The 22,760-nt window shown below is 41.8% G+C and overlaps 1 protein-coding gene across 1 annotated transcript in view; it reads right to left on the reverse strand.

Moving 5' to 3' along the window:
• Positions 1–22,760, reverse strand: part of Dnah7 (dynein axonemal heavy chain 7) — a 248,100-nt gene that overhangs the window by 191,710 nt on the left and 33,630 nt on the right. Inside the window, exons 12-18 of the mRNA XM_051154521.1 lie at positions 21,927–22,046; positions 16,581–16,764; positions 15,910–16,089; positions 9,591–9,863; positions 8,145–8,272; positions 4,936–5,014; positions 1,661–1,885 (exon numbers count right to left, since the gene is read on the reverse strand). Coding sequence (XP_051010478.1) covers positions 1,661–1,885; positions 4,936–5,014; positions 8,145–8,272; positions 9,591–9,863; positions 15,910–16,089; positions 16,581–16,764; positions 21,927–22,046 — 1,189 coding nt within the window. The remainder of the gene's footprint in view (positions 1–1,660; positions 1,886–4,935; positions 5,015–8,144; positions 8,273–9,590; positions 9,864–15,909; positions 16,090–16,580; positions 16,765–21,926; positions 22,047–22,760) is intronic.

A 22,760-nucleotide genomic window follows, 5' to 3' on the forward strand; every position in this document is an offset into this window, starting at 1 on the left:
TTCATGTTCCCCACATTTATACTGTTGGAAACAGCCTAGGTGTGGAATAAAAAATTCAGGTATAGTTTTAACAAAAACAATTTTAAGGATATGAACTAGTCTCCAAATAACACAGTCTATGAACTGATTCCCCTTCAGTGTGGTAGGAAAGCAGGAAGCTTGTAGTCAGGAACATCTGACCTAAGTCAATCTTAAGAATTTTAGTTTCATTTATAAAATAAAACTGAACATTTTTAACCTGAAAAATTTAGTTGACTTAATCACAAAACTCTATGGTGTGCTCGTGGCCCCCTGAAAGCTGTGGTTTGAAGATTTCTCCTGTTTAGTTACCGAGGAGAAACATGGTGAGAAATGGAACCCTAAGAGTGAGCATGGTCCAAGGGTCTCGGCCTCATGTATGCTGTGGTTCTGTTACCATGGAAGCGAGTTAAAAAATAAAAAAAAATAAAAAAAAAAAAAGAGTGTGCTCCTAGGAAAACGGTGGCTCTGGCGACTTCCTCTCCCTGTTCCTCTCTGTTACTCTCTTTCTTATGAATGTGCTCTTTTCAGCCAAGGGATGCTACAACGAGGCTGTCAGCAGACACTGGTCTTTTGAATTTGTGCTTCTCAGCTTCTACAGATGTTAAGCAATAAACTTAAGCTCTTTATAAATTACTCAGTTACGAGCCTTCTGTTATAGCAGCGCAAAATGGGCTGAGACACTCTAGGTCAGTCAGTGCGCTAACCAGTGGGCTATAAATAGAGAATAAATAAAAATGACGTTCCTGGGAGCTGACCATGTAGTGGCAAATAGGCCTGAGCAGTCAGAGCAGTGGAGAGGTCTAGTGGGGTGTTAACTAGTGCAGTCAGAGCAGTGGAGAGGTCTAGTGGGGAGTGTTAACTAGTGCAGTCAGAGCAGTGGAGAGGTCTAGTGGGGTGTTAACTAGTGCAGTCAGAGCCATGGAGAGGTCTAGTGGGGAGTGTTAACTAGTATGGTTAAGAGCAGTGGAAAGGTCTAAAAGTCTGGAGAGCGCCTCAGAAAAAAATCAACTGAGTGTGACTGGCGTGGGTCAGGGCAGAGTGCTACAGAGTGTAGAGGTAATATGCAGGACAGACAGACGTGAGACACGCACAGAGCTGAGAACTAGAAGATTCCTGGATTAACAAAGTCAGGGGTATATCAAAAGGCAGGAAAGCAGGCCAGGCCACAAACCTACCAGGAAAAAGTTGGGCACTGTGTTTAGGAAAGCCAGGGTGACTGTGAGACATGAAGAAACGTGTCAGCAAAGGAATCTTGACGTTCAAGCAATAAATAATAAAAAGTAAACCAAACACAAAACAAAGATTAAAAGAATGGCCCTGAGGTTAGCACCATAAACTGCTTAAGATAAATCCTTTTTTTTATTAATGGTCACTTGTGGGCAATATTTTCCAATGTTTTTTTTTTTTTCATACTACGTTGAAAAATCAAGAAATGCTGGCATACCAATCATAGCCCTGTTGACTCACTCTTTAGTCATCCATTACAAGAGATGCCATATGTGTGCGCTCTTCTTCTGAGATAGCAGGGGAGAAGGCTACAGGGTGTGGCCTGTGTAACAAAGGATTCTGTGATGCCACGGAAAGAGAAATCCAAACACTGTGGAAAATGGGAGTCATATGAGAAATCTACAATGCTCACCTTCAGGCCTTCTTGATACTGCTCTGTTTTATCTTTAATGATTTTCCTGTGCTCATCAAAAATTTCCCCCATTCTGGCATACCACTGGAAAACACTGTTATTGAGTCGAATGTCCGCAGGAGAGAAGTTGACACACTCAATGAGGAAGGCCAGGCAGTTTTTAGAATCCTCTAGTCTCTGGCCCAGCTCCACCATGTCAGTTGACTCCACTTTCTGAATGTAAGCCTGAGGGAAAACAAAGGTTACAGGCAGCCGTTGTCGTAAGGGAGAGCTCTTACCCAACCCAAGCCCAGCAGAAAAACACACTGCAGAGATACACACGCAGGCACATCAGGAAAGTGTGGCTCACAACTGCGGCCCTCAGCGCAACTTACTTCCCAGCCATCTTAAGCACTTCCCCAACAACAGAAAGGAGGGAAAATGTGATAAGATACTTAAATATATATATATATTTATTAAATATATATATATATATATTTAAACAACAAAAGAACCAAGGAGAATGCTGTGCCCCTGGGATGATAAAAGCAGACACCACCTGAGTTGCTTCAAGTCTTCTTTCAGTGTTATGCTTTAGGGCACCAGACATGTGCCTGATGCAATTGCCTGGTGCTGGCAATGAGGTGACCGTGAAGCAGATATGGATTTCACCTGGAGGTGGCCGTCTAACAAGAGAGACGATTGCTAGTCACCTAAGTGAAAATGCAAACCCTTGACGTGGACAGTGCTGCAACGAGAGAGTCCTGCTGCGGCTGCTTGCAGCATGGCAAAGAGTTCTGAGGCAGCCTGACATGGCAGTAGCTTTCTACAAATACATGTGGAAGAGGCCATATGATCGGTGGAAAGAGGGGCAATCAGAGAGAGCGTGTGTGGCTCCAGTGGGGTCTGCGTGTAGATGCCAGGGCTACCGCGGAGCACCAATGTAGGATGCTCAGTTTTAAAGACTTCTTCTTGTTGTTAAATATGTATATGCAAGAAGGGGGAGTTAAAGTCACGTGAGCATGGTTGTCCATGACAGAAGAGGTCCTCTGATGGTCTGGAGTTGGAGTTACCAGTGGTTACAAGCAACCCAACCTGAGTGCTAGGCACCAAACTCGGGTCCTTTCCAAGAGCAGTATGTGCTCTTAACAGCCAAGCAATCTCCTCAGTCCCGGGAGAACAGTTTTAAGTTGAAGTCAGATCTCATGGGACTGTCTGGGTGCAATTCAATTGCTCAGGCCAACTGAAGGAAGGGAAACTGTACCTAGTCAGGACTGTCACAAAACTACCTTGCTTGCCTGGGAGAAAACGCTGATTAAGTCGCCGAGATTTCAGAATGAGTCTTGGATGTATGGCCAGAAGATAAAAACACACAACCAACAATGCCCTGATTTAAAAACTATAATTTTCCCAAGTAGTAAATGCCTAGTCAAAAAATATATTTTTTAATTTAGCTAATCTATTTCCTAAAGAGCTCAATCACTGGGTTTATGTTTCTCCTTATTTATAACAAATGACTGATTTTTTTTTTTTTTTGTATTGACTAAATTTACCAGCTGGTTTGCCCTTATTGAAATAAACTTTTTAAGATGCAGAGATATTTTAAATGCCAAACAAGGAGTCTTATTTGCTAATTTTGTTAAAGACTTATACACAACAGAGATTCATACTAAAGAACCCCAAATTCTAAAAAAATAAAAAATTAAAAAATTAAAAAATTAAAAAATAAAAAAAAAAATAAATAATAAAAATAAATAAATTAAAAAAAAAAAAAAAAAGAACCCCAAATTCTTAAAGCTAGTCATGTCTAGGAAGACAAGCAGCTGGCACTCTCCAAAACTGGTACCCAAGTGTCCACAAGAATCCTCTTCTAACAAAGCAGGAGGCGTGGCACAGTGATTGTTTATACCGATTGCCAACCCAAGAATTACCTGGTGGCTGGTGACAACTAAGAAAACATTAAATGGCCCTTGAAGTCTGACGAGCCTGTGAAAGTGTTCACACACTCGGAACTCCAGCCCAAGCACAGACAACCTTAAAGAAAATAAGACTCTCTGGGCGAAATTGAAAACTAAATGTAAAATTTAGTTCCAATAATTTTAATAAATTTTGTTTAAGCAATAGTTTGAAAAATATGTACATGTAACCATTTGAGTTCTTTTTATAACTCTTGTATATACAGAGTGTTGAATGATTTTACATGTTTTCAGAGTCAGTTACATACTTGAGTTAAATGTAAAAGAGTTCTAATTTGCATATGGAGAATTCTTTTTTTTTTAAATCCCATAAAAACAGTCATAGGGGAGGGGAATAAGGGAAAAATGGGAGGGAGGGAAGAATGGGAGGATACAAGGGATGGGATAACCATTAAGATGTAACAAGAATAAATTAATAAAAAATTAAATGAAATAAAAATAAAAATGTGAACTCAAAAAAAATCCCATAAAAGGTAAATGTTATAAGGACAAAAAGAGCATAAGATGGAACTGCTTTTAGTTATATTACTTTACCTGCCTTTAAACAGAGTTTAAAAAAAATATAGAACTAACTGGAAAAATAACCAATGTGAAAAAGATGGAAGGATTCGATGCTGGGAATGCTTTAGCTGACCATCATAGAAAGTGTTAGCATATCGCAGAAAACACAGCTTAAGGACTTGAATATCTGTTGATTAAAACGAGGAGTAAATGTACATCGCAGGTTACTCTGACCAGCCCTGGCCAATGGCAGCTAGCACAGTGATCATGAGGAACACTGCTCTCAAGAACATCCAGGCAGATGGCTGCAATTGGTTGCTCTAATCTGTTTCAGTATACATGTCCTATTGTGTCCTCTCACTCTGACCTGGTTTGGTCCATGAGATAGTAGCTAATGTGACACCTGCAGGCAATCACATACAATAGGCACGCCTGGGTGTAGACTATGCCAGAGGAACCTGTGCATCACTTATACAATAGGCCTGGTGTGTCTAGTACACCAGGGGAACCTGTGCAGGGAGCCTGCTGGCGCAAGGAAGCAAAGTCAGTTGCCAAAGAATATTTACAACAGTCAACTCAACTATGAGGCAGCCCAACAAGCTGAGTGTATGACAACAGGTGTCCTGATAGTGACCACACAGAGGCAAAAGCAGCATCCAGGAGAGGCCAGCCTGAAGCACCAGCCTGAAGCTGGCTTGTGAAGGAAACATGTACAGCATCCGGATGACCGGAAGCTGCTGTCTTAACCTCCAGAGGGATCTGTTTCTCTGCGCTCCCGTGACAGTTCCAATAGGCACAGTGACACGGGCTCATCAATACCTTCATTTCCATGAGCTCGGCTGTGTTTGGAGGTGTGCTCAGAGCCTTTTCAGCTATCCTCTCAAACTCATCACATAATCTGAAACAGCAGGAAAATCCCAAAATATTTATTATTTAATACTTCATTGCATAAAAAATAGATTATGATTTATCTATATGACATATAATGAATTAAAAACACGTTTGTGTTCATTTACTTATTTGCTCAATATAAATTTAATGATCACCTGCCATAGTCCAAGCCACAGCACTAATTGAGAAAGACGTAAAAAAATGTATAACGACCCCCAACCATCTTATGGTCGGATGGCACTGACATCCTTCATGGAGCAGTCCCTGTGCCAATCACATGGAGATGGTACAAAGAAAGGGGGTAACTAGCTGTACTTACAGGGGAAGGATTAAAACAAAACAAACAAACAAACAACAACAAAAACAGACCTGTGGCCCAGAAATGTCTGGCAAACGCCAGTATTTCCTACTAGTCTGGGTTGTGGACCATAAAAATAATGAACAAATAAAGAAACTTGGGATTGGGAAGAAAGAACAAAGTTCAGAGGTAAGGGAGTTCAGAAAAAAAAATTCTTCACAAAACCTGGCAAGTGGGAGAGCATGTAGCCCATGTTGAGCTGAAGGTGGGTGGACCACGCTGAGCGGAAGGTGGGGCTGGAAGACAGAGGAGCGCTTTGAACATGTCTGCAACCCTCCTCAGTGGCAGAAGCAACAGAGGAGAACAGGTAGGTCATCAAAAAGGCAGGTAAGAGGACATGGGTGGAAATGGAGATGTGAGATCAGGTAGCACCACTGTGGAGAGCATGGCAAGGAGGTAGAGACATGGTTAAAGAAGGCTGAGTCATGGTGGCTGTACAAGTTTGCACTCCCACCAGCAATAGAGGAGTGTTCCCTTTCTCAGCATCCTCGCCAGCATGTGCTGTCACTTGAGTTTTTGATCTTAGCCAGTTGGATAGGTGTTTAAGATGGAATCTCAGAGTTGTTTTGATTTGCGTTTCCCTGGTGACTAAGGACCCTAAGCATTTCTTTAAGTGTTTCTCGGCCATTCAATATTCTTCTGTTGAAAATTCTTTGTTTAGTTCTGTACCCCATTTTTAAATTGGATTATTTGGTTTGTTGGTGTGGACGGGGGAGGCAGGGGTACCTCAGACCCTCTGGCATGCACTCTGGTGCCTATGATTTGATCAGTGCCCCTTGGCAGGGCGGCCCAGTGGGCACACAGAGGAAGGGGATGCAGGCTACCCTGATGAGACCTGATGGACTGGGGCCAGACAGTGGGGGAGGAGGCCTATTCCATCATCATAGGTCTTGGGGAGGGGAATAGGTCGGAAGAGGGAAGGAGGATGGAAACAGGAAGATAAGAGCAAGGGGATAATAATAATGTGAGTAAATTATAATAAATAAATTATTTTTTTAAAAGAGGCCGAGTCACCACTGTCCAGAGGCTCCTGCAACAGCTCTGCTGTACACTCAAGTGAGTCTGCCATAATAAAAAAGTATGGGGAAGAAAGAAAGTAGAGCTGGCCACAAGCTCATGGGGTTGTAAGAAGGAGCTATAGTAAAGTTAAAGTAAAGACGTTACTCAGTATAAGAGAAACCATTTTCACCATTCCTCAGGACTTCTAGAGGGAACAATGCTGAGCTGAAAATACAGTGCAGTTCCTGGAGATGCTCTCCAAATCCCAGCCTCTCTACTGGTGCCTTTCTCCTCAGTTTTCTCCTCACACTCCTCCACTTCCCCCATCCTACACCAGTCTCTGGAAACAAGGCAACTTGCACTTCCCTGGTGGATGCAATATCAGTTCCCTGCTAGCTGTCATCTGCTACAGACTCGCTCTCTGCCCTGATCCTTTGTCCACACTGCTCTCCTGGCAGACTCATCCTTCCAAAGGAAACTCCTGCTCCACTTCATCTCCAGCACCTCCCTTGCTGCCTCCTCCCCTCCCAGCACCACACTGAGAAAGCACTTCATACTTTCCGTCTGCTCTACATCTGAGACTGGGCAGAGTACTTACTGCATCCTATTGTAATTCACTAGTTTGTATTTTGTTTCCATCTCTGCACTGTCACTGCTCTTAGCACGTTTCTTTCATAACTTAGAGCCTAGTCCCACGTGTAGCACAGGCTTCTCCATGTTTTTTAAGGCTCTTGTTTTTCTCTCATATATTACTGTAAGAAACATTCTGTGAGCCATTATGGTCACTCACATCTGTAACCTCACTAGGATACAGAGAGATGCACACTTCGAGTATCACGTTTTTCAGGCCAGCTCAAAGACCTCAAAAACCACACAAGAAATCATTATTTCTGGGTTCCCACCTTGTGGCACTAGAAAAGTGGTTCTCTGTTGGAGGACCAGTTACGCTAATTATACCTCATGGCTTAGGTAAGCAAGTGTTCATCTTTATACTGGCTGGTATTTTCTGAGTTTAGCCAGCTTTCCTAACCCCACACTCTGTTTAGTCAACAAACAGCTCTCCAGTTAAGATAACAACTTGGTGGCTGGACATATAGCTTAACAGTTAAGAGCACTGGCTGCTCTTCCAGAGATCCTGAGTTCAATTCCCAGCGACCACACTGTAGTTCACAACCATTTACAATGAGATCTGGTGCCCTCTTCTGTCAATGTAGGTAAACTGAGAGAGGGAGGGAGAGAGAGAGAGAGAGAGGGAGGGAGAGAGAGAGAGAGAGAGAGAAAGAGAGAAAGAGAGAGAGAGAGAGAACTTGCCAAGGCCGTAAATTTGGCAACTCTTCGGAATCTTTCCGTAGTTCCTATAAAAACTAATTTATATATGGATTACACAATGTTTAATTTATGAAGTGAATGTCACCTGACTTGCACAAAAGAATAGATGCACAGTTTAATACCACAATTAACTTAGATATTCACGAAGGCACATTTGTGAAAGAAATCATACTGGCAATCGCATCACAAAATATCACTCGTGGAAATAAATTTAGCATAATCCTTTCTTTTGGATCACTCGCAACACTGTTCTGGGCCGCTTCTGCAGTCGAGAGGCACAACGGCCGCTCCTGCAGCACAAGCATAACCAGTGGCATGTGTACCTCGTGTAGTCGAGAGGCACAACGGCCGCTCCTGCAGCACAAGCATAACCAGTGGCATGTGTACCTCGTGTAGTCGAGAGGCACAACGGCCGCTCCTGCAGCACAAGCATAACCAGTGGCATGTGTACCTTGTGTTTATTTCCTGGTGATCACGGAACATCTTGGCTATCAGTCTCCCACAGATAACATCTGCTCGCTTCACCAAAGCTCTGATCAGTTCCTCACAGTGCATTTCAAACATTCCCAAACGAACAGTCTGCAAGGAGAAAAGATTTAATGAACACGAATAGAATTAAGAACAAGTAAGAGAGTCTCTTAATTTTTCTATGTTCCAGATACTGATTTACGAGTGTGTGTGTGTGCAACAAGGTTAAGTTATGAGATTTTGGGTTCTTTTTTTTTTTTTTAATGGTGGTTCATGTCTATAGCTGCGCGCACTTGGGGGGCAGAGTCAGGAGGACCGGGTGAGTTTGAGGCCAGCCAGGAATATACACTGAGTTGCAGGACAACCTGGGCTAAAGGCAAGATTCTGTCTCAAAAATAAACAACAACAAATTCACATGTAAGGATGAGGTTGCTTCTGATACCTACCCACATCCGCACACACTCTGTATTTTACAACCATCTTATGAATAAATATCCTTAAAGGTTGCTATCTTGGAATCTATTTCATAATAATAATAATAATAATAACAATAATAATAATAATAATAATAATAATAATAATAATAATAGATTTTTAAATTTTTTCTTATGATTTTTTAATATTTTATTAATTTATTCATATTACAACTCAACTGTTATCCCATCCCTTGTATTCTCCCATTCCTCCCTCCCTCCCATTTTCTTTTTACTCCCCTCCCCTATGACTGTGACTAAGGGGGACTTTCTCCCCCTGTATATGCTCATAAGGTATCAAGTCTCTTCTTGGTAGCCTGCTATCCTTCCTCTGAGTGCCACCAGGCCTCCCCATCCAAGGGAAAAAGTTTAGGAAATTAGGTTATTGTTAAATAGATTAAAGTCAACTTCATTTACTTTTTGTTTTGTTTTGTCTTTAGACCCGTATTGCTTTATGGTCCTTCTGCCTCCTGAGTGCTGGCATTACAGATTTGTGCCACCACACCCTGCAGGAAGATGGAAAGCAAATGTGTTCTGTATTTTAAAAAGCAATACATGGTCGTGGTAGAGAATTTGAAGGATGTTTTTGATAAAAAGGCCAAAAGAGGATATTTAAGTTCCTACTGTCGTAAGTAATGGAAGTAAGCACATTTGAGCATTGGCACTGTAGTTTCCAAAAGATTTGCCAACATGAAATGTAAAAGTCGGTTTCTTGGAACTAGGAGGAAATGCGGTACATGGCATACCTCAGGCATGTGAGCACAAAAGCTGTGTGTGTCCTGGCTACCCTACACTGAGGCCCACACCACGCCTGGCATACAGCACCGGCTCTGCAAGTGTGCCCCTGTTTACATCACGCTGATTTCTTTCTCTGTGGATTCTAACACTAGATGCTAGGACAACTGGGAACAAACCCTTTGATGCAGACAAGAGCCACATGGACAAGGCCCACTTACCTTTCGAGATGTATACTGGATTTCTTCTATTAGTTTTTGGTATTTGCAGATTTCCTCTATTAGCCTCTCATAGCTCTGATTTTGTGACAGGAACTCGTTCACGTCGTGCTCGGCTTTTCTGGTAACCAAGAACTGATACTGGTCATACAGTTTGAGGTGCTCTGTCGGCGCTTCGCTCTCCCGTATCACTACCTCCTTAATCTTTTCTTTATGAGCGTCTACAATTTCATTCAGAATTATGGGCTTCAAAGTTGTTGGCTTAGATTTACTCTCCTAAGCAAAGGAGGAAAGCAGTATTACTTTAGCTAAACCAGCCCTATTATATGATCTTCGAAAAGTGTCAATCTTATTATATTGCCTTTTCTACTCATGAGCTGTCGTGATTACCAGTGTCTAATCTATGGAAGATTAGAGTGCTGTAAGCTGTACATTTTGTGTGATGTTTCTTTTCCCTAAAGGCAAGCTGTTTGTGTTTTCTTTTCAGTATGATTGGGAGGATGGTCATTTCAAAGTACGTGTAAAATAAGACCTAGGTCACGAAACAGCAAAACCCACACGTAGCTGTGCTCAGTTCTAAGGCTGGCCTTGGCCTGCACTCTTCAAACGAAAATGCTCCTGCAAAGTTCCTTCATCAGTCCTCAGTCACAGAACCTTTTCACAGAAAGATTGCCACTCACTGACTTTGATGCTGATCCTTAGTCGCCAAATTCCTGTCCTGCTGCCACAGCTAGAACAACAGTAAGCAAGAATGGATGAGAGCCATTTCAAATGAGCAGGTAAAGTGCAAAGAGTGGGACTCCTTCCCTTTGCAAATAAGAGGATGAGTGAATGTGTTGGCACAGCTTACAATCTGCATGGTTAAAGATATCTGTGCTCTGCCATCTGCAAGAAGGAACTTTTAAACTTGTAATGAGCAGAAACCACAGTCTGCAGTGGTTTTATAGGACACTGAAGTTGACCTCCTTAGTTATCCAGTGAGTATTTGCCAGCTACGCTCCCTACTGGGCGCGTTAAACCAGAAGATCATCTGGCTTAAAGCTAAATTGCTCATAGGAGCACTACTGAATGCTGCCACCTGTAGGGGCCCCTTATTCCTGGCCTTAGTAGACATTTGGTATCTATGTCTCTTCTATAAAACAGCATTTGGAATAATGCATTCCATACAGTGGAGTATGTGCAAGGTGCAAGGTGGAGTTATGAGTTCGTATTTTAGGTCATTAATACTCATCATAGGCTGTTTCGTACATTTTTAGCAGCTTGTCTAATTTCTAAAATAGAGCTATCTTTCTAGACACAATTAGATTCTCAGACTGAGAAGGACCTTAGAAAGTTGCTAATATTAAATTTAATTAGTACCCATTGAGAATTAAGAAAAATGATATTTTGTGTGATACCTCAGGTGCTCAAAGCATATCAAATTAGATCATGAGACAGTTATGAGCTTGGACTCACAGTGCATTAGCCCGTACTGGTTTGCCTTCCATGGGAAATAAAGGTGTATCCTAATCTATTTTCCATTCCTATCAAATATAATAATGAACAGTAATATGAAACTGTTTCTGCATTTTACTGCCAAAGGTCATTGAGATGCTATGTAATTATTTTATTCAAAATACTATTATAATTTACTTCAAAATCTGGCTGATCCTCAAGTCACCTAGAAATATCTAGGGATGATGATCATGATGAACCCCAGAATTTTTACTTTTAAAATGTGACCAAGTAAGGTTGACAAAACCATTACCCCACATACATACAATGCCCCATGCAAGTCCTAGCTCTAAAAACCTGATGCCAGAACAAATATTACTCTCTTCTCAAAAAGTCCAAATTACGCATTTTTTATTAATTTAAACTCATCAAATAGTCTCTTTACTTTAGGCATCAGAAGGGAAAAATCATCTTTTATAACTATAGAATCATAGCACTAGAGTTCATTTGAATAATTATAACTGGTACATAGAGCTTGGTAATTCTTAACTTATCAACTTGCTATATCTGTGTGTTTCATAGGCTACCTTGTTGTTTTCTGTTCTTGAAAAGAGGTAAAGTGTTATAAAACAAATGAGTTGAGGTTATAAAACAGCAAAGCAAGCAGTGAATTTTGACAGACTTCAAAATGTGTCGCTATGAAGAACTGAGACATGGTAAACAACCATTTCAGAATACAGAATATGTACAGAATACAGAATATGTAAGAAAATCACTAAATTTATATCTTCCAATGCATGGTCAAGGGAACAAAGTATAAAGGGAGAGTCTCTGGGGGAACTACTTCAGTGAGCAGCTGCTTGCAGACCTCACTCATCCCTATGGTCAAAGCTCTGCGCTGACACCCAAGCAGGTAGGGACACGGGTCCTGACAATCAGAACACAGAGCCTCAGAGTAGAGGAAAGCAGGGCTCTCAGTAGACAGGCCACAGCAAAACTAAAAGGAGACAGAACCCCTGAGTGGGAGAGGGAAGTGAGGAACTTGTCAGTTCTCTGCCTGTGAAAGACAAAGAAATAGTAGCCTTAACAAGCCACGACCAGAATTCTATTCTCCAGCTTGGATAAATGCACAGCCACTGTGTCCACAGCATCACTAAGTCAAAACTCATTTGGTCAAAGCTGAGCCCTCCAGAGCTTTCAAGTGATTACAGAATTTCAGAGAAGCCAACATAAGCAACAGCCACAAAGATAAGTTCTTATGTCTGTCCCACGGTAACAAAAAGAAAGAACCTAGAAAGATATTAGCCACCATGGGCAGGATTCCACCAACAGTCGAATCACACAGGTCAAGACTACAGACAGTGGAATTCTTAAATTTAGAATAGAAAATAATTAGTATGTGTTAAGACCAAAAAAGTAAAACACTTAATGAATAAGTTAAAAGGCTCACCAAAAATGTCCAAATCTGTTTGCACAGAGAATTAATAAAATTCCTAGAAAATAAAATAATAAATAGGAACTCCATGAAGGGGACATTTTCCTCCCAATGAATAATCTTTTAAATTCTTTCTTCCCTTTTGATAAACACAGATTCTTTTCTCATAATATAATTTGAATATAATTTCCTGTTGCCAGCATTTTGCTTCTTTGTGGGTCATTCTTTCTTCCACTCTTTGTCACCTCTTTTTCTTCTTCCCTTTAAACCCCTTAACATGATATATGGAAGAAAAAAGATGGAGAAGAAAGGGGGTGACACTATCATTGGACTACTTATTGATTAAGGGCATCAAGCTCCTTGGGGCAAGTCAGATTTTCACCATCAGGATATCTAATTTCTTCCTGTTGTTTTTTTCTTTGCACACAACGACTTAACAAATCACAACCAACAGTAACCAACAACCTACCCCACCTCTCAGTGCCCCAGCATTTATATATGCTCTGAAAAGTCCCCAGAATTGCAAATGTCACAGAATCACGGAAGCCATCTGTAGCCAGGGAAAAAATCATACTCCTGCAAGAGCATGAGGCAAATCATAGTCAGTTGTTGCAAAGCAGCCCCATGTCCCACACCTGGGATTAAAGCAAAAACATTTTCTTGCAATGTTTCTGTGTTTTTAAAGAAACCAAAATCCCATAATGCTCAGTACATTGCTCCTCCTTCTGTTTTAAGCCATTAATTGTGCTGGGTGTGGTGGGAAATTATAAACAGAGACATTTTCAATGAACTAAGCCTTTTTGGATCAGTGGGCAAGGTTTTTATGAGTCCTCTCCTGCTCAATTCTAATGTTTATCAGTTTTGATGCTATCCACAGCTCTTCATTTTCTGTACAAATATGAGCAAATCTGTGTTCCCAACGCAAAGCTTTCACTAGCTTTTATTCTGATGTTAATACATCCTTATAGCATACAGATTGATTTAATTCCACAGTTTTTCTATAACCTGGTGGCTCTCATCTGCTCTTGCCTGAAATGGCACATAAATTTTGCTTTAGAGCCTCAAGCCAGGCCCCCAAGGCCATTTCCCAATGGTAAGCAATTACCTTGAATCTCTCTCTCTTGGATATTCACTCATTGGTCCAATGACAGACCTTGCCACATCACCTGCACAGCCCTGGAAGCCTAGACCTTATATTCAGAAAAACCATTGCCCTTAGAGATGCCTGATTCACAATTTTGTTGCAAATGACCAAATTTCCCACAATTAAAGCACCAAGCATTTTTGAAGTCTGATTCCTTTAGCGGCTTGGTCATGGTCTCTGTGCAACTGATCATGCTTCCCACAACTGAAGCCCTGGGCATTTTTATATTGGAGACACCGTAGCTATGGCTTCTCCTATGATATTAGCATGGTACACACTAGAACCAACACCAGTCATATCCTTCTTCCACTTGTCCAAAAGCACTGCCTTTTTTACATTTGTTATTCTCATTTTCATATGCCAAAGTCTCTATCAACACCTGTCTTGCGTCAGAGTCCCGTACAGCTTTGTTCACAGATGAGACTAATCTTTGTTAAAAAATAAGACTCAGTGAAAGTTTCACCAGAGCCTTGTATAATCTTTGTAAATGAGGTGGCTCTTTCCCAGGATCCTCAACTTTGTCCTAAGCTCTTAAAGCCACTAAGCAACACTGTTCTATAGTAGCATCATCAAACTAAATCTGTTCTTGTATATCAGAGTACGCTTTTCACCCAGCAACTCCTTTTTTACTATATTCATTCCTGTTTCAGGATGTTTGATCACACTGTGAGCCCCAACATTGTATTGTTTACTGGGGAAACCTGTTTCTAGTTGTTGTGTGGCTCGGCCCTAGCATGTACCTTTAATCCAAGAGCTTTCTGTTTGAATTACATAAACTCAACCATAGGTCAAGAAGTGGAGTAATCAACCAGTTGAGGAGTGAACACACACACACACACACACACACACACAGAAGGTAAGAGGAAGTTAGGAGGATACATAGTGAGACACACAGGAAGTAGAAGGGAGGGACATTCAGTTTGAGGGTTCTTTGAAACAGTGTGGAGAAGGTTTCCTTTTCCTTTGGGGATAACAGCTGAGGAGAAATGTTGGCTAGGTGTTTTCTCTGCCTCTGTGAGCCAGCAGGCTTTCACCCCAGCATCTAGATACCAAGTCTTTATCAGTAAAATCAAATGATTGAGACTTCATTAAAAACAGCACATTCCCCTCACTCTATTTTGCTGTTCAATATACAACGGCTTCTTCCCTCCGCTATGTTAACTACTGTAACTGTGGGCTGGCTTCTAGAACAGCTGTCGCAAACCCCTTCCTGTTTTGACTAGCCAGATTGTTTGGAATTTGTTTCGCATAAGAAGGGAGGAGGGTACAATCCATACAAAGTCATGGACTCTTTAAAATGCCTTCGGTCTATTATTCCTCCAGGATGCCATCTATCTTGTCATAACTTTGTTTGCCACTGTTAGCAGGCAGACGCCGTACAATTACTGGGAAGCTAAGTTGGGAATGAGTGTGAGCATTGTAGTGAGGTGTGTTTGGGAGAGCTTCCAGGACAGGGAGGGATGCTGCATTCCTTACGACGGGCTGGGCTGTAACTATGCAGGTGATAACTCTGAAGCCACTTAAACCTTTTACACCAGTGTACAGACATACCTTTTGTATGTGCAGAATATGTGTAAGCTATTTCACAAATAGAAAAGAAAAAAAAAAGCTACTGACTGGGGATATGAAACCTGAAAACTAGCCTGGTGATCATGCCTCTACAATACACTAAACTGCAGTGGCTACCTAAGAAATGTTGAGGCAGGAACTTCCTACTAACAGAAAATACTGCATATGAGAAGGGTCACCAATCATCAGACCATTTTACAGAGGTGGGGTGTGTTGACGGTGTTGAGCGAGTGCTTCAGCAAATGGCATGAGACATACAGCCAGCACGCTTCAGCTAATTCAAACCGCAACTTAGCTTGACTTCTTGCCACGCAGAAAGTTTTCAGCTGAATCCAGTGAGACACTAGGCTAGGAAAGTGTGTACATCTTATAAAGGAAGCTAGTAGAAAATGATATTTTTTTAACAAAGTTTTCGATTTTTTATGGTGTGTATGTGTGTGTGTGTGCTTGTGTTTGCCTTCATGTATGGTTGTGCCTCATGTGCCCATGCAGAGGACTAAAGAGGGTTTGGATCCCCTGGGACTGGAGTTAGAGATGCTTGGAAGCTAACCTCGTCAGTGCTGGAAACTAACTCTGGTCCTCTAATCATCGAGCCATCTCTTTAGCCCCCACAGCTTTACTGTAAGCTGATAATATTATCATATTCTGTGAAGCAGAGAATTTCTGTCAACACCTCTTAGCAGTCCTTAAGTGAGTGTCATCATGGGAACTCAAGGAATCAGAATGCCCTTGTTACTTACCCACTTGGAATACAATTTTGTCTCAACTCTTGGCACAAAGCTAACAGCCTTAATCATGACTTCATAAATATTGACAAAGATATCTATGTAGTCATTAAACTCAGGTTCGAACTTGATGGCGTTATTATCAAGAACCAGCCTCATGATGAAACCTGGATGTTCGTAAGCTCTAACAGACTCCTACAAAAGTAAATAAAACAACCATAGGTATACACAGAAATATAGAGATCAACTGTTATGAATTAACAGCCCAATTAAATACACACAACAGTCTTTCTCTTGTACCTGAGACACTGTGACAAGAGAGGATCCTACTGGAAAGACTGCGGGAGTGACTGCCAGCCTGACTGCTTGGTACCATCTTGTTGGAGCTGGAGGGTCAAGTACATTCTGGTTCCAAGGCATTGTTCACACTGTAGGGAACAGTGCCCTTCCAGAGGACAAAGGGACTCCTCAAGCAAGATCCACCCAAGCCTTGAGACTCAATATTTAACCAGTATCTACTTGGATTTCCCAAATCATCACCAATATGATGATAATCACTCACACAACCTTTTGGCATGAAAGTGTTATGGGTCTGAAGACGCACACTGCGCTGTCTCACTGGGAACACTACTTGGCCATTTTCCTCTCATCATCGGAGGCACCCTCGCTGGCTAAGCTCTACTCACTGGGGGTTGGGCAATGAGGTCTGTGAAGTCTTGCATGGAGACAAGCGTGAGGTCCTGCAGCTGTAAGGTCATGAGCGTGGCAGCACAGTTGAAAAAAGAATCCAATTTGGCGCTGCTGTCACCAGTTGGCAATTGCTTTTTTTTATTGCCTTGGTAATAAATATTCTGCACTTCTGGAAACCACCTTGAAAGAATAAAAGACATTTAGAAGTCAACACTCTCAGTGTATTACTCCATTTACATTAAGCATTAACAGTAAATTCTAGACATCCAAAGGTCTTCATATAGAGGTGTATTGCTAAGTGACATTATCCACTCTCTGAGACCTAAGTGCGAGAGTATTTCACTTCTCCTAGGAAAAGAAATTTTAAATCATAAGCAATAGAAAATGACTCAATGATGTGGTGCTGTAAGAGATAAATCTAACCCTGTAATTATGGTTCCTGCAGGTTTTGAAGAAATATGAGCAATAACCTTACTGGACACTTCTCTCCAGGCTCTAAAATGGTCCCCTTGGAATATCTGTTAGCTTAAAGCCATAGAGTGAGTAACTGGCCAAGGCAAGAGCTAGCTCACGCCAAGCTAGGCCCACTTGGCACGCCACGCTACTGTTTCACAATAGCTTAAAAACAAGGCACAAATCAAAAACACCAAGGATTTTATTTTCCCAATTTCCCCTAATGTGAAACACTGAAAGAATGACTGATTTAAAATGAAGTTTAAAATGTGCATGTGGCCTTGTAATAAAAGAATAATAGGGCAATTTCATATATAGGCACCTCATGCTGAAAATCACTGAAGTTTTCAGCTTATAAAATCCTTGTCAGCACTGCAAGATTAAAGGATACCACCACTTTCTGTCATAAGGAATAAAGAGCTTTTAAACAATAGTTTATAGGACCGACCAGAGTGTTGCCACAAAAGAAATCTAAGTGGTTTTTTGTTTGTTTGTTTGCTTGTTTGTTTGTTGTTTGCTATTTTTTTGTTTGTTTTGGTTTTTTGAGACAGGGTCTCTCTGTGTAGCCTTGGCTGTCCTAGACTCACTTTGTAGACCACGCTGGCCTCGAACTCACAGCGATCCACCTGTCTCTGCCTCCCAAGTGCTGGGATTAAAGGCGTGCACCACCACGGCTGGCCTAAATTTTAAATATAAGGATTTTTTTCCTTTTTAACAACATGTGCTGCAAGTGCACCTATGTTCTAGAAGCAGTGTTACAGATGGTATGAAAAGATATTACATCATGCTTTTGCTCATAATGATGAAAGTAGTGAATGCATCATGGGAAAATAGCTGCAAGTCAAAGGACAAAGAGACACTTTACATTTAAATCCTGTAAAAGGGTTTTTACAATGAAGACAGTAATTACCAAAGCCCTAACAGAAGCATCTGAAGTGGAAATAGGATAAAAAAACCAAAGGATTCATCACACGTGTCGATAGGCCCATGGTGAGCATGTCCATAGGCCCACAGTGTGTCCATAGGACCACAGTGTGTCCATAGGCCCATGGTGAGCATGTCCATAGGCCCACAGTATGTCCATAGGCCCATGGTGAGCATGTCCATAGGCCCACAGTGTGTCCATAGGCCCATGGTGAGCATGTCCATAGGCCCATGGTGAGCGTGTGCTTAGAGAAGAGGACAAGAGAGACAGCACTGTGTTGCAAGTTTTCAAACAGATTGAGAATTTGTATTCTCGGTGAATGAGAGATACTAAAATGAGGGCTCATAGGAGAGTTTGCAGGGACATTTACAGAGACAAAGGAATGGGGAAGTCATATCTCAGTGGTTCTCAGCCTGTGGGTGGTGACCTCTTTGTGAGTCAAATGACCCTTTCACAGGGGTCACAGATCAGATATCCTGCATATCATGTATTTACATTATTACTCATAACAGTAGCTAAGTTACTTTTATGAAGTAGCAATGAAATAATTTTATGGTTGGGGGTCACCACAGCATGAGGAACTGTATTAAAGGGTTGCAGCATTGGGAAAGTTGAGAAGCACTGGTCCATCTAAGTGTTCTATATAACAGCCAGCTGGGAAGATAGCTTAGCTGGTAAAGTACTTGCCGTGTAAGCATGATGCTGTGAGTTCAAGCCCCCAGAACTCACGTTAAAAATACCAATAAAATAGTGCACTCCAGACCTCAGTGCAGGGCAGAGATTGGAAGATCCCTGCAGTTTCCAGAAACGGCAGTAAAGTGAAGCCCACAAGTCTCAGCCAACGAGAAAACCTGTCTCAAAAAACTTGGTGTAGATGCCTGAGGACAGTATCACATGCACATGGGTGTGCATCCCAACACACATGGCTGTTTGCATGTGCATATGTGTATGTGTGTGTGAACACACACACAGGAAAAATGGGCCTGGCAATGGTAAAAACAAGGAGAATTAAGATGAATGGATGAACATTCAGTGGACACAGAAGATGCTTCTAAAAAGATATCTATGGTGGATTACATTGATGGATTTCCATATATTAAACCATCCCTGCATACCTAGAATGAAGCCTACCTGGTCATGGTGAATGATATCTTTGATGTGTTCTTGTATTCGTTTGGCAAGTATGTTCTTGAGTATTTTTGCATCAATGTTCATAGGAGAAATTGGTCTGAAATTCTCTTTCTTTGTTGGGTCTTTGTGAGGTTTCAAACCCCTATCCAGATCTACCCAATGGTCAGAACATTCTCCACAGTTGAGTGGAGAGTGGGGTATGACTTTCACACGTACTCTGGTGCCTCACATTTGACCACGTCCCCTGGAGGGGGAGACCTGGTGGCACTCAGAGGAAGGATAACAGGCTACCAAGAAGAGACTTGCTACCCTATGAGCATATACAGGGGAAGGAGGTCCCCCTCAGTCACAGTCATAGGGGAGGGGAGTAAGGGGAAAAGGGGAGGAAGGGAGGAATGGGAGGATATAAGGGATGGGATAACCATTGAGATGTAATAAGAATAAATTAATAAAATAAAATTTTAAAAAGATATCTAAGTGGATGGTAGTCATAAAATAGGTCTCAATAAATATAAAAAGATTCAACTTCAAAATTAGAAGTCAGTAACATGACACTCAGAGATTCACAAGTATATGGAGATATTATGAACATAAATAGACAAAAATCACAAGACAAATTAGGAAATAATTTAAGATAAGTATGAAATTATTATAGTCTAAACTAAAGGACAAACAAAAGTCATTGAACAAAGGAAAAATTTTAGCTCTAAACAGCTATATTAAAATATAAGAAAATTCCCCTGGACATTAAGAAGAGCAAACTAATTCACGACAGGAAGAGAATAAGTAGCACAAACAAAACAGAGAAAAGAAAGTCAACAAGTCTAAAAGTGGGTTTGAAAGACCAACACCACCGGGAAATTTATAATCACACGTGACCACAGTGCAGTGTGACAGAAGCAGTCCGTCAGTCAAGTTAACAAGAACTAACCTGCACAGTGCTATACCATAGATGAACCTTGAAAAGAAACCAGGAAGAAATGGCCACACGCTCTGTCATTCTGCTGAGATGTAGCTTCCCACATAGGGAAGGCTGCAGGGGAAAACGGCGATTGGCGGTTAGCAGGGGCTTGTGGGAAAGAGAACAGGGAGTGGGTGCCAAGGAACCATGAGCTTCTTTGGGCCCAAAGGAAACATCCTGGAATTAGTGGTGATGGCTGTACAGCCTTATGAATGTTATAGAAGCTGTAGCAGTCTACACGGCAAAGTGTTGAATTTTGTGGTAAATAAATAAAATCTCTCCAAAAAGAAACACCCTGCTGTGATTGGGTGTGATGAGAAACTGTGGATAAACAAAGGGGTTCTTGGAAGCCACGAGACTTTACAGTGCTCTGGGAATGGTCCAGAGCAAGATGAACAGGCTCAGAAGGAAGAGATTCAGTGCTTTGGACATGATGAAGTTTGGATGCAGGCAAGATGTCCAAGTGAATATATTTGAAAATATGTTTGTAAGGGCCTGGAGTTCAGCAGACAGATGTGATATCACAGTGGGTAAGCCAATGAAATGACAGAACTGATGTGTAGATCTAAACTGAGAAGCAACAAGGAAGGCCTAGGGAAGTCCCCCTGTTAGGAGACAATGTGATGAGGAGAGCCAAGAAAAAAGCTACATGGGGATTAAGAACTAGAAAAGCACAGAGGTGCCGATTAAGTGGGTGTCTAGAAGGCAGACAAGCCACGGCAGCTGCTGAGGCACAGGAGGAGCCAGCGAGGCACTATGAGAACACCCCACTGTTGGGTTTAGAAGGCCCGTAGCAATTATTTCACTAATTTCTCGGCTGTGGGCTGATTTCTGCCTTTTAGAAATGGTGAACAAATCCCAGCTCACCGAAAGGGAATGCACCGGGAGACACCGCTAACCAATCTACATTTTTATCAGAAAAGAAATCAATGAAGTTTTGAGCTCTATTCTATTTTGTAGGAGCATGTCACTGAAGTTTGCAGTGTGGTTTGTCCCCAGAGCTACAGGCTGAGGTAGTTCATCTGTATCCTGTCCTAAATAAGTCACTCTCTTGCTCTGCACTTTTATACAGTTCCACTCTTTATCTGCTCTCTACTTTTATTTTTCTGTCAACTATACATAATATAAAATAAAAGACTAAGCTTTTTAAAAGCAATCTTATTTTAACTTATTGAAGGAAAAAGATAAATATATTTACTATTAAATCATCAACATATATTTCTTAGAAACCATGAGGGTGGCCAGAACTTTTGTGTCTTTTGTTCATTTTAACCTGACCTAATTTTAATGTCCTATTTTTAATACATTAATGACAAAGCTAGAGACAATTGTCCTAAGTGGCCCCAGAGTACATTGTCTGGCACCTACACAATTAATTATCGTATGTGTCTACTCAGTTCTTAAGGACCAATCCAAGGAGATACTTAATTATGCTTTGATAGACCTAATACCACTGAGGTTATAGACGCTTTAAAACCATATACATTCCCTCCGGATCATCTGCTAAATGCATCTGTGTCCCCCACCCAAGTCAGGAGGGCAGATCATAGCCTGTGCCTGGCATGCAGATGCCACACAAAGCCCCTCGTGGTGACTAGCACACAACTGACTCTGCATGGTGTCCAACAGCTCTCAGAGCAGAGGCGATGACAATGCGTTAACAAAAAGGCATTTCCATTTCTTTCCACTTGTGTCTGTCTACAACATCTGGACATGTTACAGACCAAGATAATTAAGGACAAAGTTAGCTCTTAGACAGCAATGCGCTAAAAAACTTATTGGAGTGGATTTTCTAGAAGCAGTTAAAATGAAGCATTGCACCAATCACATCTCTAAACCTAAACCTCCCTGTAGGAGTATTCAAAACTTTACGTTTTAAGGAGAGTCTCCTTGGCAGATTCCATGTGTCTGATGACAATGTTCTGAAAGCCTGACAGCTCTAATGCATCCTGGCGGTTGTGAAATTCTTCTATGTCAACTAAACGTAATTTCCTGCAAGAGATAAAAATAAACAGCAATCTCAGATAAACATTTTGTGGTGCTTATGATTTTGCTAATTTGTATGTTCTGAAAAATACCATATTCCTAGATATATCATCAAACGCTGTACTCTATAGAATTAAGTTGTCCAGAACATGAGATTTCCTGGGCTGGTCAGCTTTCTGTTGCTATAGCAAAATGCCAGAGGAAAACAAAGGCAGAATGGTTTATTTTGGATCCTGGTTTCAAAAGTTTCAGTTCATGGTCTGTTGCTTGGCTCTGTTGTTTTGGGGGCCTGTGGTGAAGCAGAGCTTCCTGGTGGAGAGACAGTGATGAAGGCAGAAGTATTCAGCTCCAGGCATCTGGGGAGGAGGGAGGGAGGACAGGCAGCCTGGAGAGGAGGGAGGGAGGACAGGCATCTGGGAAGGAGGGAGGGAGAATAGACATCTGGGGAGGAGAGAGGGAGAACAGGCAGCTGGGGAGGACGGAGGGAGGACAGGCATCTGGGGAGGATGGAGGGAGGACAGGCATCTGGGGAGGAGGGAGGGAGGATAGGCAGCTGGGGAGGAGGGAGGGAGGATAGGCAGCTGGGGAGGAGGGAGGGAAGATGATGCAGCTGGGGAGGAGGGAGGGAGGACAGGCATCTGGGGAGGAGGAAGGGAGGACAGGCAGCTGGGGAGGATGGAGGGAGGACAGGCAGCTGGGGAGGAGGGAGGGAAGATGATG

Source organism: Acomys russatus, chromosome 12 (assembly GCF_903995435.1).
Source record: "Acomys russatus chromosome 12, mAcoRus1.1, whole genome shotgun sequence".
Taxonomy (NCBI): Eukaryota; Metazoa; Chordata; class Mammalia; order Rodentia; family Muridae; genus Acomys; species Acomys russatus.